Consider the following 19,884-nt stretch of genomic DNA (forward strand, 5'->3'; position numbering starts at 1 on the left):
GCATGTGTTGCATGTTTTCCTTTTGCCTCTCAGGTCCACCCTTCCCCACCCTGCTCTGGGCTACACGGGACTTTATAGATGGCATCAATGGGCTCCCAGGCCCACGGGCTTCCAAGTGGATTTAGCTAATGGAAGTTTCCGGTAAGAGACCCAAGGCTCCAGGACAATGAGATCAAGCTCTTGATCTCCCTGGCTTTCCCCATGCCAGCCTGCCACAGACCAGCCAGGTCCCTTGACCTCAGCTCTTATCAGACAGTCCTTTCCTACAGCTACAGCTTGGAGTTCTGGACACCATTCAGTCCCCTTGCCCCTTCAAGCCTACAGGTGGTAAGGGTTTCCTGCAGTTGCAAGCTCCATGGCCCTTCATTTTCCCTTGCTGATTTCTCTTCTCCCCACCCATACGCTTGTACGTAGTCTATTAAACTCTGATTGTGCCATGTTTTTTTTGCCGGATCCTAACCAATACAGAGGATAACATATATATATATATATATATATATAAGTCCTATATAGTGTAGGTTATGGGATCTAGATACCATATAACTCTAGAGGGCTAGGAGAATCTGTGTTTGTTGGAAGAGTCAGAATGGGATTCCTAGAGAAGATAGAATTTGATCTGGGCCCCAGAAAATGGGCGGGCTTCTCTTAGGCAGAAGAAAAAGCACTCCCAGGCCAAGGGAACGATTCGAGAGAAGGCAGAGAAGCGGGAATCAGTACTTCAGAAGCAGCAGCCCCAAGAGTAGAGACTGGAACTGAGGAGGACAGAAAACAAGAGGCGGGCGGCAGAGTAGGTGCACCCACCCGGGTCGCAGATTACAGTGGAAGCCGGACAGGAGAGTTTCCACTTGGTGTGGATGGAAACACCGGACCACTGGAGCTCTCCGAGCAGTGAGTGACCTGAGAAAAGTGCTAAGTCAAGGAATGTAGATCAATTTGGCTGCAGAATGTTAGAGAGACTGGAGTGGGGAAGAAATAGAAACTGAAACAACCAGTTTGGAGGTGGTTTCCAGAAGTAGCTGAGGGGGGTGCCACGGAGAGGCAGGGGCAGATACTGTTTATTTGGATGCCCTATCTAGAGCCCAAGAGAGGGGTCTTTGAAATGACGAGAAGCCAGAAGTAATGGAAGGGCCAGATGTTTGCCTTGCTACCTCTGGGTTTCAAAAGCATACACAATTCTTAAAGCTGCTTATCTAAGGATTTTGCAATAAAGCTCATTAAAATGACCTGCTAAAAGTGAGACATAGTTAAGAAATAACAGGTCAGGAAAGCCTGGAATTCCAAAAGATTCCCCCATCACGTCCTTTCTTAGTGGTCTGTAGACAGGATTTATCAATCACTCAAGGAGAAAATAAGGTATAATAAATAAGGAATAAATAGTGTGCTCTGGAGGCCAGCTTTATTAACCGTTGTCTCATCTATGGAGAGGATTGGTACACTGGCTTCTGTCTGATGTTGGGTACAGATTGCTGAAATTCCAACTAAGGAGCACATGTCATTAAAATAAAATGCAAAATTCTGAAGACAACCCTCCCCTTCCCACCCCTTTCGCTTTATTATCTTGCTTTTAAAGAGATATTATAAAGAGATGAAGGCGAGGGACACTCAGGTGCACCAACAAGATATGGAATGATCCATGCCCCAGTTCACTAAGTAGCCCTGGACATTAAGGTCCCATACACCTTGGAGGTATGGGCTGTTCCTGCATCTTTGGACCCTGTAACTCCAGGTCTCCAAAAACCAAGTCCTGAGAAACAACTTTTGGTCCCCTTTGGATATATCAATAGGTCTGAGACAGGGAGAGTTCAGAGGAGTCTGGTTCATTATATAATGTTCATTATAGCCCTGCTATGATCAGGGAAACACAAAGATGCTAGACTAGCTCTGGTTCTGAGGGTTTCCTAGACCTGGGTTAGACCTGGGGTCCAAGGCTGAGGCACCCTCCCAGAGAATAGTGGTAACACCTCAGCTACCTGAGAACCCTCAAAATAATAGCTAATACTTACATATAAGCAGTATGTCGAGGCAGTATTCTAAGAACTTTAACCCTGTGAACTAATGTAATTCTAACAACCATCTTGCATGGTAGATACTGTTATTAGTCCCATTTTAGAAATGAAGAAACTTAAGCATAGAAATGAAACTGTGGGTAATTATTAGTCAAATCCATTTCACCTGCCTTCACTAATCAAGGTTGTTTTTAAGACTTGCATGTCCTCCAAGCAGCAGCAGCCTAAACAATAAGATGTTTGCCTGAATTGTTTTAGGGAACTTGGAGTCAGCTGTGTCTAGCTGGAGCTCAGCTGGTTAGGACCAGGTAGGCCCACAGACCCTCCAACAGCGCATGCGCGAGTGTTTGCTGGGTGACCTTTTGACCTCAGAGGGCCCAAAACTCCACCCTCAGGTGGTGCTAAGCACCTCCGTGTTTGAACCTGTAGAGGCCTGGAACTTAGTTGTGCCTGAGCAGAACCACAATTACCGCCCCTTTTTCTAATCATCTTCCCCTACGTTCCCCACGCCTTAGGACCGACCTGCAACTTCTCTCCTCATCCCATAAATACCCCGAGCCCCTGGCCTGCGAGGCGGCAGTTGGAACTTTCTCCTTGCTTGGCTGCTGACCTCTGTGACTCAGTGTTTTGGCTTGCTGTGCATCAGGTAAAACAAATCTGGTTCAGTAACAGAGAGGTTAATTAACTTGCCCAAGGTCACACAGCGAAGACATGACAAGGTAAGTACTCTGGCTCTAGCGTCTGTGTGGGTGCTGCTTTCAGCACTGGGTAGAGATTTGACCAGATCACCTCCATGATGACCTCAATCTCATTATTACCATCAATAATATTTCATGCACTAAATGAACTTTTTGGGGAAGCCTCATGTTTATATGGTCATCCAGCTCTCTGGTTATCCACAGTAACCAATAACTCAAGGCAAGCTTATGTGATAGATGAGAACAGTGTGATGAAAAGAGCAAAGTGGCGTGCCCAGAGCCACAGGTAAGGGTAGAGGAGGCACTAGTGTTAGAACCCAAGTTTGTCAACTGCTAACACATTTTTTTCCCAAACTATTATAAAATTTCCTCCACTTCAGAGATGAAGGGATAGATACTCCTAAAAGCACACGCCACATAACTGGAAAGTGTTGATACATCGGGACTTTGGGGACAAATTTTTATTGTGGCTTCCCCAAGAATGATTTGAGTCTGGTCTTTATTAAAGACCAGAATTAAAGACTTAACTTTGCCAAATTCACAAAATGTCCAAAGACAAGTAAATTATTTCTTCTTTATCCTATTGTAGCAAATCAGCCCTTCTGCCTCAAGCAAATGGAAAAGAGGAGGAATCTATAGCAATAGAAGTGGGTTCTCTCCACCAATATGGCCCTCCCATGGCAGAATCTAGACCACCCTAGGTTCCTGGGGAATTGCTTTCCATTAAATCATACATTTACGCATATCTACACACATTCAGCTTAAAGTCTGACTTGACAATGCTCTAGCTCATTAAGATAGTATAAACAATCAGTGGATCATCTAAGGCAGAAACCCACTTTTGTCTTCAGTTACCTTGGCAAAAGCAAGAGAAATCATTTTTGGTGATTGGATAATTTGGGTAGTTGTTAAATAGTCCTGGACAATTTTTATCACTTTTATATTCCAAAATATCTTGGTTTGAAGAAAGCCACTTTAAATATCATTACAGACAATACATTGTGCTTGCTAGTTATCTCTCACTACGTAATAATGGACAGGCCCATGGTTCACACAGCAACGTTCTCTAATGAAGGTTTTGAAATACAGAAAACCTAAAGTCCAGTAAGCAAACACTTGCATTTAGCACATGTGCAGGTGAATGGTCCTTGATCAGCATCTCCAGCTGGCATAAATACTAAAAATTAGCCAAGAAATAATGAACGACTGGTGGGCAGATAATAACAGACAAAGAGAAGAGATTAAAAGGGAGTTTAAGTGGTCAGTAAAAAGAAGATTGCTTTGTGGAGAAAGAAAATATAGTTTTCTCATGACCTGGAAGGGACAAAAAAGAAGGTAGCTGGCAGGCTAGAGAGAGTAATGTTTTTAAAGAACAGCAAAAGAGCAGTAAATCGTAATGCAAGTACCAGTAAGAATGAAGAGGAAAGAAGTGGGTGTGAGCAAGAGGGAGAGAGGAGAAGGGGGAGAAACCTTACAGAAATTTTTATAAGGAAGAAGGGGGACATGATGAAATGTATGAGGTGAGGCTGAGTATGAGATAAAAGTGAGAAAACAAAATATAACCCTGCAGTAGAACCAGAATGCTCGAATCAAATGATTTTCTTCTAATACACACAGTTGGGCCTGGGGCTTACCTTAGCTAAGGGTTCTTTCTGCTGCTTTGTCTGCCTCTTTCCATTTAGAGCTATCTGTGGTCCCCCTCTCACTGGGGTTGCTCCATTCCAGTTCTCTGATTTCCCTTCTCTCTCCTCTCCCAACAATGCTTTATTATCTTTAAACCTGCCAAATGTTTCATGTAATACATACTTTAGAGAAAAGAATTCCTCGATTGCCTTCTCCTGGAGCTATGTGTCAAGCTCTGTGCTAATGTTTTGCCTGAACCATCTCTTTAAGTCCTGACACAACCCAGTGAAGCAGCTATATTATTATCCTGAGTTAAGAGACCAGGAAAGGGAGGCTTCAGAGATTTGCTAATAATGGACAGTGAACAGATTTCGATTCAGGGAAATCCAAAGCTCACTCTTATCCACCTAGAACGGATTAAGAGGGAGATGGCATACATTTCTCAGACTGCATATTGCTGTGGGGCATGGAGGAGGCCCACACAGCTCCTTCTGACCTGACAGTGTCATCTTCACTTCCCTGCTGAAACTTCTGTACTCCCCTCCACAGTTGGGCAGTGGAAAAGCAGAGAAATCCCCTCTACAGAAGTCCTGCCATCAGCGTGCTCAACCCAAGCAGAATCCAGGGCCTCTTCCTCTTTTGCTGTAGGTCTGTTTCCATGGTGCTGTTTCCCGGCTTGGCCCAGATTTTGCCTTCCCTTGTGTGCCTATCTCAGTTGAACAGAATTGCCTCCTTTAACTACTGAGCGATTAAAACAGCACTTGGGAAATGATGCAGCAAGACCCAGGGGATTTATGCAAAGAAATGCTGTATCAGGTCTTCCCTGGAAGTCTAGTGGTTAAGACTCTTCAACTAAGGTCCCACATGCTGTACTGCGTGGCCAAAAAAACAAAAACAAAAACAAAACGCTGTATCAACTATGTGAACTGGTAGAGAATTACCCGTTTCTGATGTGATCCAGTCAAGTACCATCTTGTTTGTAAATGAAAATGTTAACTAATAATCTAACTTAGTAGAGAAAGATTATCCAACACCAAGAACCTACTATCTTTTTCAGATCTTTGAAACAAACAAAAAAGTGTCTACCACATGGTATTTGAGTTTTTCCTCCTTGAGAAATAAAACGTCAACGTAATCTTTTGCTGTAAGCACACCTTTATCTAAAGCTGTTGTGGATTGAGAACACAGTTAGATCTCATTAGATGACTAGACATCCATAACCCAGTTATTTAGCAAGAATAAAATATACAATGACCCTGTAAAAAGAAATAATCTATAACCTGATAAGGCAAGGGAAAAGAGAAAGACACCTCCCTTTCTCCCCTTTTTTCAATAAAAGGAGATTCACATGAAGCTAACTGGTAGTAAAGGGTATCTAAACGGACCGTTTACAAAGAGTAAATCGGGGGAAGCACTAATATCCTGAAATCCTACAGGGTTTTACAAAGTGCCAAAGAAATCACTGAGCAAACACATGGCTAGCAGGCATCTGCGCCACAGCCCACGGCAGAGAACTTCCTTATTTGTGAGAAGGGTTACATTTTCAGCAGCAGTTTCTGACCTCAGGTTTACCCCTTCTTAGCCCTATGTCAGCAAATCTCTCCAAAGTTTGCAGAGTAAGACCTGTTCCATTTACAGGTAAGTGACCAAGACACATTTGTCAGCTTCCCCTTGAGCCAAGCTCTTCCACTTCACTTTTTCCTCCATAGTTTTCCACACATCTTTTCCCTAGTCATGAAACGTTCTCCTGAAGGCATCTGGGATTATCTACAAAATAGGGGTGTGGGTGAAATTAACTAAAATGATCCTTCCTCTCTCTAAATTCTAAGTCATTTTCTATTTTCATCTGGAGCAAGATACTTTTTTTTAAATCCCCACCAAAAACCTGAGAACATTTTGATTTGTCACTGGTGGGACCACATAGAAAGTGATTTGAAGTCTCCATCTGCACCCTCGCTCTCCTGGGAACCGGAGCTAATACTAGGTAGAAATAAGTGACACCTCACACCTCCAGTTCATCTCCTTTCCAGACTTCTAGAGCCTCTGTTCTTTCTTCTTGCTCTTGCTGTCTCAGCTCCCTGCCCCTGTTGGGGGAAAAAAAAAATTTTTTTTTAAAGTCAGTCTCTTGCACCAGGTGTTAGCTGGTAAGTGTTTTAAGACATTACCCCACTCTGGGGATATCTGCTTTCTCAATTATTTTACAAAAAAAAAAAAAATGAAGACACCCCCGCACCCAATCTATCTGTGTGAGTAGAAATGAAGCCACCATAGGGCAAGAGTCTCTAAGGAAAGTTTCCTGGAAGATAAAACTCTTCCCAGATCTTTCTCAAATCACAGCACCTGAACACTGGTCCAGCTGTCTGCTTAGGTTAACACCAGGATCCGAACAGAAGGATTTTAAGCATTCCCCTCAAACTGTTCACTCATCCAGTGTGCTTGCTTTTTAATGGAAATTTCTATATTGAATAATGGAGAAAATGAGTTATAGGAAAGACTATGAAGACTGGCCTTTAATCATAATGAAAATTTCTCTCTCTACTTGTTCGTTCCCATTAGAACCAGTCCTTTCCCATCAGCCTATATAATTTCTGAAGCTGAACATCCTTAGAAAAATATTTCAGGAGAATCTTTCAAAATGTCAACCTATTTTAGAAGCAGCAGGGCATGACTGTCTTATTCTGCATCATACTTAATTTAATGTAGACTTCAGTTTGAGAAGATTTATGCAAGGATAGTAACAAAAGTCAATAACTTTCATTATTTAAAAAACCGAAAAGGAATTATTTTTATTATATTATTACCTTATATTTACTCTTGTATTTGAATATGAGGACTTCATATTGAAACAGAAACTCCAGATCACACACAAAAAAGAATGGTTTATCCTGTGGAGGAGAAATAATTGTCATAACTATGTTGGAATTTAATGGCTTGGTTTAGTCAATAATTAAAACTATTTGTATGTAAATGCCAGTGTTAGAAGTTGTGAAGGGGGGCCTAAAGACCAAAAGCAACTTGCACATACATTTTGTTTGGCTTACATAGTGCTGTTTGAAAAAGTGAATTAAATGCCAACATTTAAAAATCAGAGATTTCAGGGCTTCCCTGGTGGCGCAGTGGTTAAGAATCCGCCTGCCAATGCAGGGACATGGGTTCAAGCCCTGGTCAGGGAAGATCCCACATGCCACGGAGCAACTAAGCTCGTGCACCACAACTACTGAGCCCACGTGCCACAGCTACTGAAGCCCATGTGCCTAGAGCCCATGCTCTGCAACAAGAGAAGCCACCACAATGAGAAGCCCGCGCACCGCAACGAAGTGTAGCCCCCGCTCGCCGCAGCTAGAGAAAGCCTGTGCACAGCAACGAAGACCCAACGCAGCCAAGAATAAAAATAAATAAATAAAAAATTTTAAAAAATCAGGAGGTTTCACGTAAATATCTAGATTTCTGGCAATCAGACAAGATCTTACTGCTCTGTGCTCCCAGTCTTGTATGGCAATGAAGAACACCCCAACTCCCTTTTGGAGGAAACCTGTGCCCAGCTGATGGATCACCACAGTCCCTACCACTTCCTGTTATTGTGCATGTGTGTGCGCACAAGGCTGACTTTACCATTGACACTACCTGCCTTTCTCCAACAGGCATCTGGGTTTTTAACCTCTACTTTACGTTTTGTATTTCCTGAAATTTCCTCACCGCCATTCCCTGTTGTTCCAAATTTATCTCTTCATTTCTTTTTCACTTCTTATGCTCCATTTCTTGGTGCTGTTGCCATCCCTGACACAGGTCAATTGCAATTTGAGTATTCATGCTGAGGCCTTTCAAACTAGTTTTGTGCAAAAATACATATCTGGCACAGGAAACATTGTTTCCCCGTGTGCTTGAAAATCAAACGAATTTATACAGTACCAAAGAGTGTGGAAACCCTCAAGACCACAGCCTCTTTGAAATCAAACTGCAGTTAAATCTGCTCTCTTTTGCCCTTTGGTGCCTGCTGCAGCTGCTGTAGGAGAGTTAGCTCTGTTTGGGACTCTTTCTACTCATCATAAGCATACAAATTATATTCTTCCTGTTAGTGTTCTACTTTCTCTGAAAGCAGCGTTGAGGTTCAGAATTTCTTATAGAAGTTCCTAAACATGTTTTATATCAAGCAGCAATTCAAATATGTCTCAGTACTATAGAAGCACTTAGCTGGAAGGACTATATTCAGAATGCAGAGGAATCGGAAAGCCATCTGCTTATTCCACATTGCTGCTTAGATGGCTAATAAATAGGTATCTCGAACTTAACGTGTCTGATATCACATGTCTAATTCCATCTCTCTAAACCTGTTTATCCCAGCAGGTTCCCTATTATCAAATGGCAACTCCAGCCTTTCAGTTGCTCAGGCTGAAAACCTTGGAGTCATTCTTGATTTCTCTCTTGCTCTTACACCTCACGTTCCATCCATTTGCAAATCCTGTTGGTTATACATCCAAAAATGTCCGGAATCCATCCATTTCTCACTACTGTCATTAATATCAGCATAACCAAAGGCACCATTATCTCTCACCTGAATTATAGAAATAGCCTGCTCTCCCTTGTCATCTTTAGTTTATCCTCTACACAATAGCCATACTGCTCTCTTTAAACGGTAAGATTGTGTCACTCTTCTTCTCAGAACTCCCCAAGTTTCCCATTATCCAGACTAAAAGCAAAACCCTTAAAGTAGCCCAAATTCCTATATGATTTACATGCTCTCCCCTCATGTCCTTATGTCTCTAAACTCACATCCTGTTACACCCTACCTTGCTCACTTTGCTCCAGCCAGTCTGTCCCTCAAACACGCCACACATGCCCCACCTCAGAGCTTTTGTGTCTCTGGGTCCTTTACCTAGAATGCTCTTCCCCTAGAAAACCCCATCTCCTTGAGGTCTTTGCTAAATGTCCTCATGGTGGGCTTCGCTGGTGGTGCAGTGGTTGAGAGTCCACCTGCCGATGCAGGGGACACGGGTTCGTGCCCCGGTCCGGGAAGATCCCACATGCCGCAGAGCGGCTGGGCCCGTGAGCCATGGCCACTGAGCCTGCACGTCCGGAGCCTGTGCTCCGCAGCGGGAGAGGCCACAGCAGTGAGAGGCCCGCGTACCGCAAAAAAAAAAAAAAAAAAAAAAAAAAAAAAAGTAATAAATGTCCTCATGGTGAAGTCTTCCCTGATGAGTTTTCTTTTTGTCACATAGTGTATTGTCCTCACTTGTTTTCTCTTAGTCTCCCTCCACAATGTATACACTCCATTATGTAAACACTGTGCAATATATACACTCCACAATGAATCATTTATGAGAGCAGGGACTTTTCCATTGCTCTTTTCAGTACCCAGGACAGTGCCTGAGACATATAGCTCCTCAATAAATATTTGATGAATGAATTAGGTAGAAATGCCATCAATCTAAAGTTTTCTACTAAAGTCTGCAAAGAAGAATGCATGCTTCCAATCATGAGCATATTTGTGAGATCTTTAAAAGAACAGAAGCCAAACTAAAAAGCTTTATTTCTTACATTTCTGAACATGAGCAGCTATTCCTGGTTTGTCAAAGTTAATCCCTCCTGCTGAATTCCAAACATGTGGAGCTTTAATACCTTAAAGGAAAATTCACCATTTCAAGTTAAGCCATACAAAGGGGTCAAGGATTCCATTTTGATATTACAGTGACTCTGCTTGCTCTTGTCAACTGCACCAAGGAGTCCAACGCTTCTTAAGCAAGACACTTTGGGGAGGCGTGCTTAGGCTGTTAGGACTGTGGGCCATCTTTCTGGGTCTGAGTTCCACTCTGTTAATTCAGTGGCATCATTGACTTCTGCATTTGTTTTGTTCAATTAGTTAAACAAGGAGGCCATTGCACTGAGGTGGCTCTAATGCCTTAGTAGCACACGTACATTAGGAAACCACAATCTTAGCCTATCCATCCCTCAAGCTTAAGATGTTGAAACCTAAGGACAACGTACCACAAGCAGGAAACCAGGCTTTTCCAAATAAGGCAAATGCATAAGCTATAGCCAATCAAATAATGTCCTCGCTTTGCTTCTGCATCTTCTCTCTAAAAGTCTTCCCCCCAGCTCCTGTTGGTGGAGTGCTCCTAGCCATGCCTAACTGGGCACTGCCTGATTCAAATTGATTTTTGCTCAAATCAGCTCTTAAAATTTTTCATTCCAATTGTCTTTTAATAGTTCTAACATCTTAATGTGCTGTTCAGACGTTACAACTGTTAGGCCTAAATTATTTAAGTGCAACATGCTTCTTCTGAATTTGAAAAAAATATCCCTGCAGGAAAAAGACAAAAACAAAACACAGCAGAGAAGTAGAAACAATTAGAAAACAAAACAAAATGGACACAGATTGAACATCTTAAAGTTTCTAACTTGATTTGTCGGAGTTAATTTCAACATGGATGTGAACCTTGTTCATTGCATATGCCATTAAAACAGGATGTGACCAATTGTCCAATGTGATTATTAATCTGGAGTTGGTATTCACCTATTTCAGGGAATTTTTTAATGCTGACTTTTCTTCAAAGCACTGTGAGACAATGTAAGACTTGCTAGATAATCATAGATAATATTTACAAAGCTCTCACCCGGTATGCACACTGTTCCCAGGGCTTACATATATTAACTAATTGCAATGCTATCAAGTGGAGACTGTCGTACAGGAGGAAAAACTTGTTCTTGAACCTCTTAGAGTCCCTGGCTGGGTCAGAAAATTTAACTGACAAAGACAGATTAATAGGAGTAAAACATATAAGTTTGATTATATTTTTACACTATACGTGGGAGCCTTCACAAAACCTGAAGAAGTGACCAGAGCAGGAAGCTTTAATACAGTTTAGACAAAGAAACAATAAATTTGTGAAGAATTGACAAGACAAAGGGCTTGGGCTAGGAGTTATAAGTGGTGAAGAAGTAATTAGGAAGAATAGGTCGAGTTTAACAAGGTTTGTTTGTACAGATTTCTTGGCCCCCAATTCCCTGTCTCTGGTGATAAGAATGTCTTCCTTCCTCCTGGTACAGGGAGGGCATCTCACGTGGGAGTTTTACAACTGTTTCAGGGAAGAAGGGCAAGGGCGGGGAGGTCAGAGTGACCTTCCTGCTTCTGCTGTGTTTTAAATTCCTTCCGTTTAACATACTTAACATGTCAAGGTGCCATATTTTGCATAGCATGTCCTGAACACTATCACTGTTATTATATCCATTTTACAGATGAGGGGACTGAGGCAAAAAGAGGTTAAGGAACTTTGCCTACGGTCACAGAGCTAGGTAGTTGTAGCACCTGGTTTGGACCCAGGTAGTCTGGCTCTAGAGCTCATGCTCTTATCCACTGCTACAAAAAAAGAGAATGATACCATAGTATAATAAGAAATATATTTGGTCTTTGTCCCTGGTTTCTGGCAGATCTCCTAAAATCCTTGAAATTTCCTGAGAGATAAGAGTTGTCTTTTGCTATTCATAAGGAGCTCCTTTGGAGCACACCTGAGTTTATGTTAATGAAGTGGCTTAGATCTGGTCTTCTAGATAGTCGCAAAAAAGGGCTGGTCACCAGAAACACCAAGTGATTGGAGGGTTGGAACTTCAGCACCACCCACCGACCTCTGAGAATTGGGGGAGAGAGGGCTGAATATTAAACTCTTACCCTGTGGGATCTGACACTGTCTCCAGGTAGATAGTGTTAAAACTGAGTTAAATTTGTAGGATGCCCGGTAAGTGTCTGCTGAGAACTGGAGAATTACTTGGTGGTATTGGAAAACACACCAGAATCACAAAAACAGAGCTCAAATAATTATTTATAAAGTCTTATTAAAGGTCTTATTTCTTATTCATAAGAAATTTCTATAAATTCTAACCTTATACCTAAAGCAATTAGAAAAGAAGAACAAAAAAAAAAAAAAAAACACCAAAAACCCCAAAGTTAGCAGAAGGAAAGAAATCATAAAGATCAGATCAGAAATAAATAAAAAAGAAATAAAGGAAACAATGGCAAAGATCAATAGAACTAAAAGCTGGTTCTTTGAGAAGATAAACAAAATTGATAAACCATTAGCCAGACTCATCAAGAAAAAAAGGGAGGACTCAAATCAGTTGAATTAGAAATGAAAAAGGAAAAGTAACAACTAACACTTCAGAAAAACAAAGGATCCTGAGAGACCCCTACAAGCAACTATACGCCAGTAAAATAGACAACCTGGAAGAAATGGACAAATTCTTAGAAAAGTACAACCTTCCAAGACTGAACCAGGAGGAAAAATAAAATATGGACAGACAAACCACAAGCACTGAAATTGAAACTGTGATTACAAATCTTCTAACAAACAGAAGCCCAGGACCAGATGGCTTCACAGGCGAATTCTATCAAATATTTAGAGAAGGGCTAACACCTATCCTTCTCAACCTCTTTCAAAATATAAAAGAGGGAGGAACACTCCCAAACTCATTCTACAATACCACCATCACCCTGATACCAAAACCAGACAAAGATGTCACAAAAAAAGAAAACTACAGGCCAATATCACTGATGAACTTAGATGTAAAAATCTCCAACAAAATACTAGCAAACAGAATCAAACAGCCCATTAAAAGGATCATACCCCATGATCAAGTGGGGGTTATCTCAGGAATGCAAGGATTCTTCAATATATGCAAATCAATCAATGTGATACACCATATTAACAACTTGAAGGATAAAAAACATATGATAATCTCAATCGATGCAGAAAAAGCTTTTGACAAAATTCAACACCCATTTATGGTAAAAACTCTCCAGAAAGTGGGCATAGAGGGAATCTACCTCAACATAATAAAGGCCATATATGACAAACCCACAGCCAACACCGTTTTCAATGGTGAAAAAATGAAACCATTTCCTCTAAGATCAGGTACAAGACAAGCTTGCCCACTCTCACTGCTATGATTCAACATAGTTTTGGAGGTTTTAGCCACAGCAATCAGAGAAGAAAAAGAAATAAAGGAATCCAAATTGGAAAAGAAGAAGTAAAGCTGTCACTGTTTGCAGATGACATGAAAGTATACTTAGAGACTCCTAAAGACCCTACCAGAAAACTACTAGAGCTAATCAATGAATTTGGTAAAGTAGAAAGATACAAAATTAATGCACAGAAATCGCTTGCATTCCTATACACTGATGATGAAAAATCTGAAAGAGAAATTAAGGAAACACTCCCATTTACCAATGCAACAAAAAGAATAAAATATGTAGGAGTAAACATACCTAAGGAGACAAAAGACCTGTATGCAGAAAATTATAAGACATTGATGAAAGAAATTAAAGATGACATAAACAGATGGAGAGATATATCAAATTCTTGGATTGGAAGAATCAATATTGTGAAAATGACTATACTACCCAAAGCAATCTACAGATTCAATGAAATCCCTATCAAACTACCACTGGCATTTTTCACAGAACTAGAACAAAAAATGTCACAATCTGTATGGAAACACAAATGACCCCAAATAGCCAAAGCAATCTTGAGGAAGAAAAATGGAGCTGGAGGAATCAGGCTCCCTGACTTCAGGCTATACTACAAAGCTTCAGTAATCAAGACAGTGTAATACTGGCACAGAAACAGAAATATAGATCAATGGAACAGGGTAGAAAGCCCAGAGATAAACCCATGCACATATAGTCACCTTATCTTTGATAAAGGAGGCAAGAATATACAATGGAGAAAAGACAGCCTCTTCAATAAGTGGTGCTGGAAAACTGGACAGCTACATGTAAAAGAATGAAATTAGAATACTTCCTAACACCATACACAAAGATAAACTCAAAATGGGTTAAAGACCTAAATGTAAGGCCAGACACTATAAAACCCTTAGAGGAAACCATAGGCAGAACACTCCATGACATAAATCACAGCAAGATCCCTTTTGACCCACCTCCTAGAGAAATGGAAATAAAAACAAAAATAAACAAATGGGACCTAATAAAACTTAAAAGCTTTTGCACAGCAAAGGAAACCATAAACAAGATGAAAAGACAACCTGCAGAATGGGAGAAGATAGTTGCAAACAAAGCAACTGACAAAGGATTAATCTTCAAAATATACAAGCAGCTCATGCAGCTCAATATCTAAAAAACAAACAATCCAATCCAAAAATGGGCAGAAGACACAAATAGGCATTTCTTCAAAGAAGATATACAGATTGCTAACAAACACATGAAAGGATGCTCAACATCACTAATTATTAGAGAAATGCAAATCAAAACCACAATGAGGTATCACTTCACACCAGTCAGAACGACCATCATCAAAAAATCTACAAACAATAAATGCTGGAGAGGATGTGGAGAGAAGGGAACCCTATTGCACTGATGATGGGAATGTAAATTGTTACAGCCACTATGGAGAACAGTATGGAGGTTCCTTAAAAACTAAAAATAGAATTACCATATGACCCAGCAATCCCACTACTGAGCATATACCCAGAGAAAACCATAATTCAAAAAGATACATGCACACCAATGTTCACTGCAGCACTATTTGCAATAGCCAGGACACTGAAGCAACCTAAGTGTCCAGCGACAGATGAATGCATAAAGAAGATGTGGCACATATATACAGTGGAATGTTACTCAGCCATAAAAAAAAATGAAATTGAGTTATTTGTAGTGAGGTGGTTGGACCTAGAGTCTGTCATACAGAGTGAAGTTAGAAAAACAAATATCTTACGCTAACGCATACATATGGAATGTAAAAAAAAAAAGGTTCTGATGAAGCTAGGGACAGGACAGGAATAAAGATGCAGACGTACAGAATGGACTTGAGAACATGGGGAGGGGGAAGGGTAAGCTGGGACGAAGTGAGAGAGTGGCATGGACATAGATACACTACCAAATGTAAAATAGCTAGTGAGAAGCAGCTGCACAGCACAGGGAGATCAATTTGGTGCTTTGTGACCACCTAGAGGAGTGGGATAGGGAGGGTGGGAGGGAGATGCAAGAGGGAGGGGACATGGGGATATATGTATACATATAGCTGATTCACTTTGTTCTACAGCAGAAACTAACAACATTGTTAAGCAAGTACACTCCAATAAAGATGTTAAAAAATAATAAAAATAAAATGCAGTCAAACAACCACAAAAAAATACAGATTATCATCTACGAATAGATGTAAAAGATTCTCTCAATAAAAAATTGTCTTGATTTCACTGCAAAAAAATGTTCCTATGGAGGTACATGGTAAACTCTCTCTCTTGCAGAATCACTAGCACTGTTATGAATTTGACAAACTTTGAACAGATACATTCAATCAAGAATGTAAAAATCCAACCTCAAGCAACATAAACTCTTCTGGAAATGCTTTTCACCTCCCCACAATCCCCAGCTCTCTGATATGAAATCCTGAAAGTGACTGGAGGCCATTTAACATCAGAAAGGTGGAATAAGGTCATAGAAGGATATTCTGCCCCAGCAATTTTTTCATTGAGGCCTCTACCAGGTGTCTTAGGACACCATTGGTTATAGGGAGACGGTTGCCTGGGGTAGCTCTTTACACCTCAGTTACACACCTGGCAGGATTTGACACCGACAGGATGGTTATCCTTCCCAGCAGAAAACCCAGGAGCTTGTAAAGAACATAACTTTGCCTCTTTGTAAATTCTAGTCACATGTATCAAATGTGCTTTCAGAGTACCTGTCATCTTGCTTCTGCTGCACATTTCTGAAGTAACAACAGTTTTCTGACATTGAAAGTTGTAAACGTATTCCTTCTCAGTCAGGTTTTTGAACATTTTTTTTCAGTTTTTAATTTTAGGAACTAAATAAAACTGAATTTCTTTAACTTATTTAATAATTTAGAGAAAATAACTAAAAGGAAAATCAATAATTCATTTCACTTCAAAAGATTTTTATATCTTTTCCATATTGTAGTTAACTTTGGAAAAACAAAACTTTCACAATACCTCTTATTCTTATGCTTAAGACATAGTTTACCAATATAGTTTAAAATTTCTTCCCTAGACATACCATTCTAATTTCCCCCATAGCACAAAGAAAGAGCATTTTGATTATTGTAAGCATTTGTTAAAAGGCTTGTTTAACATACCTTGAGAATCAGAGGACAGAGTATTCTTTCTAAGATGAAAATCTGGCCATGTTAAACTCTATTTCAGGGTTTCCATGATTCCCTACTGCTCTGAGTATAAAGTCCAAATTCTGTAGCTGAGGGTAGAACTGAGGGTAAGCAGGAACCACATCATGCCCGACCTTTGAACGTGCTGCCTCCTTCGTTTGAAATGCCTTCTGCACACTCTTCGTACCCTTTCTCCAGCCTCTTCCTGCCTCAGATCTCAGTCTGATGATCTGTTTTTCCTGAACACCCCCTAGTAGGACTAGGTTGAGTGCACCCCCACGTGCTGCTAGTCTACACATTCACTGAAGATAGAGATTATATTTTCTCTCCCTTGGGTCCCTGGGGTCTAGCACAGTGCTGATACATAGTCTATGTCTGATAAATGTTCGTCCAATCAATGAATCAACAACATTGATCTACATTATCAAAAAGTTGACATGAGACTAAGTTAGGTCATATACTTCTTCTAGATACCCAGACAAATGCCATCCATGGCACACTCTCCAATAGTATTTTCCTTTAAAAACATTTGTAATTCATTCCACAAATATTGTTTGAATTTGCCAGGTTCTATTCTATGTTCCTTGGGATACATGTTGGTGAACAAAACAAGGATCCCTGCCCTGCTGGAACTTATATTCTAACAAGGAGAGAGAAAATAGACATAAGCAGTAAGTAATTATATGTGAAGTTAGGTGAGAATTATTATGGGGGAAAAAAGTAGAGCAGGGCAAGTGGATTCAGATATGGTAGGACAGGGTGTGGGTTGCAACTTTAATTAAGGGAGTTAGGTAGACCTCACTGAGAGGGTGACATTTGAGCAAGTATTAGAAAGAGTAAGCAAGTGTTCACCCCATGGATGTCGAGGGGAAGAAAACCCAGGCAGAGAACAGCTGATACAAAGACCAGATCCAAGGTAGGTGTTTGCTCAGCTTATTCCAGGAACAGCCCAGAGGCCAGAAGGGTTGGAGCAGAATGAATGAAAGGAATGGGGGAGAAGGGTGAGGCAGAGAGGAGGTGGCAGAAGTAGGCACTGGATGTGTAGGACCTAAGTTCTACTCCAAGTGAAATGGAGAGCCAGTGCAGGACCCTGGTCAGAGGAGGGGCATACTTTGGCTTACATTTTGAGTATATAAGCCCTATTTCGGAAATGAGCTCTGTTTTAGTAAATTAAAAAATGGTCTTTCTTAATTGATGGTTTCCTCTTTCATTTTCTTGTGCAGCCAATTCTGCACCAAAGAAGAGTCTCCTCCTATATGTCTGAGTCTCTCCAGTATTTCTCAGCCAACTTATCTTGGCACACAGGAACGTTATGACCTGTGGCTAGGGTTTTTCCAAAATTCACAGCCAAGTTGATTTTTAGGACGCCATCTTAAAATGAGATATAGAAAAATGTAATTTTAATTCTGATTTTTAAATTTATTTCAAAATAAGTAGTGATGAGAGTTCTTATAAGAAGTGGCACAAGATTAATGATGCGGTATAAGAATTGATAATTATAGCTATATAATTGTCCTGCAGAATGTTACAGCATCATTGAATCAAGTGCTCTGTGTGGACCTCGGGAACAAAGGCAACATTAGAGAAATCCTCACTTTCAGATTCTAGTCAGTTTTTACCATAACAAAAGAGAATGCATACATTTATTGGAGCCGGTCCTAGAAATGTTTTGACGTCAGCCCAAAGGAAAAGCCACATAAAGGGTGTTTCCAAAGTGTACTAGAGAAAATATTTTACAGAAGATGATTATAAATGGATAATAAATCTGACAAAAAATGTTTAACTGCAAAAAAGAATGCAAAGCAATCATGAAGAACTTAAAATGAATTTCAAGGAGAAAAAAAGAGAATATTAGAATATTCAGGTGAGAATATAGGAATTTAGTGAAACACACTCTCAAACTGCTTGGGAGTAAGAACAGAGATGTTCTCACACTGTTGGTGAACAGAAAGCAATGTGATACTGTGGATTATAAATCCGAAAAAGTATCACATATATTGGCCTTGTACTTTTACTCCTGGGAACGTTTGTTTAGGAAATAATGCAAAAAAAAGTTAAGTTGCAGTATTATTTTAGAGAGAAATTCTCTATATATATTCCAGTGAAAGTAGGGTTAAATAAAATATTTTAAATCCATATTAAGAAGTGTTTACAACTTTAAATACTTTAAGAAAAATTAATGATATAGGAAAATACTTATGATAAGGTTGATGCAGGATGAAACAAGGTTCAGATACATGGTCTTGGCACGTACAAAAATATGTTAGAAATAAAAACTTAGTGGAAAAACACTAAACTGTTAATAGTGGTTATCTTTAAAAGGTGATATCATGGGGGCTATTTTTTCTTGTATTTTTGTACACAGCATTTATAATAATAACCATGTATAATATTTCTAAAGCTTTTCTATTTTAATATATAAATCTATTTAATATTTTTCACAAGTAAACTTTTAAGATTATTTTAATATAAAAGTAAGATATATTCAGGGTGTAGCTAAGCAATAAAAAAATTAAAATCTCTTTTTTTTTGCGGTACACGGGCCTCTCACTGTTGTGGCCTCTTCCATTGCAGAGCACAGGCTCCGGACGCGCAGGCTCAGCGGCCATGGCTCACGGGCCCAGCCGCCCCGCGGCATGTGGGATCTTCCCGGACCGGGGCACACACCCGTGTCCCCTGCGTCGGCAGGCGGACTCTCAACCACTGCGCCACCAGGGAAGCCCCCTTGTTGTTGTTTTTTAAATTAAATCTTCACTCTTGAAAGTCTGGAAAATCAGCATTTTTAGAATGCCGTTCCATTGTAAGGCAGTTGTGTTTAATGAGTTCAGACCTTGAGAGGTTTTCCTTCTTCTGGGAGTCCTGTTGGCATAGTTGGTTCAATTGTCCCAAGCCTTCCTCAAAAACAAGTTAAGTGTTTCAGTGTTCAAATCACTTTTCTGACAAAGTGTATTTTCCCGCCAGATTCAAAGTCTGGTGATTATAATGGTGGGAATTCTGAACATTCTCCTGAAATAAAGCCACCCTAACACTTCTGGGACTTAACATTCAGCTCCCCAGAAAGGCAGTTTCCTAGAAGTGCTCACCAAGTTCCTCCACGTGAGCAGTTCTTTCCTCCAAAGCTTGGTTCTCACCGCGCTTCACCCTTTTGGTGCTTTTAAATAATTTGAACTCGCTCTCCTAAGAGTTGGAACCCTTGATACTAACTAGTTATTGTATACCCCAGTTTTCAGTTTAGTTGGGGTGGACATTAGGTTTTCTTAAATATTTAGACTCCTTCATTCGAGCAATGAAGGCCATGGTATGAACCCCACACCAGCTCTAACAAGACACTCGGCATTTCAGAGCACTCCTTAGTCACAAAAAGACGCAGCGCTATCACAATTTAACACTCAAAATAGGGGGAGGATGGGAGGTGGCAGAATCCTTTTTCTG

At 40.3% G+C, this 19,884-nt stretch overlaps 1 protein-coding gene across 4 annotated transcripts in view; it reads right to left on the bottom strand.

The window, feature by feature from the left end:
• The window catches only part of DYRK2 (dual specificity tyrosine phosphorylation regulated kinase 2), a 72,834-nt gene that overhangs the window by 15,970 nt on the left and 36,980 nt on the right, over window positions 1-19,884 (bottom strand). For all 4 annotated transcript variants that reach the window (XM_079936200.1, XM_079936201.1, XM_079936202.1 and 1 more), the window contains 2 exons: window positions 7,129-7,212; window positions 6,336-6,411 (listed from right to left, as the gene is read on the bottom strand). In XM_079936200.1, the coding sequence (XP_079792326.1) occupies window positions 6,336-6,411; window positions 7,129-7,166 (114 nt within the window). In that variant the 5' untranslated portion in view covers window positions 7,167-7,212. The remainder of the gene's footprint in view (window positions 1-6,335; window positions 6,412-7,128; window positions 7,213-19,884) is intronic.

Source organism: Stenella coeruleoalba (assembly GCF_951394435.1).
Source record: "Stenella coeruleoalba genome assembly, chromosome: 11".
Classification (NCBI taxonomy): domain Eukaryota; kingdom Metazoa; phylum Chordata; class Mammalia; order Artiodactyla; family Delphinidae; genus Stenella; species Stenella coeruleoalba.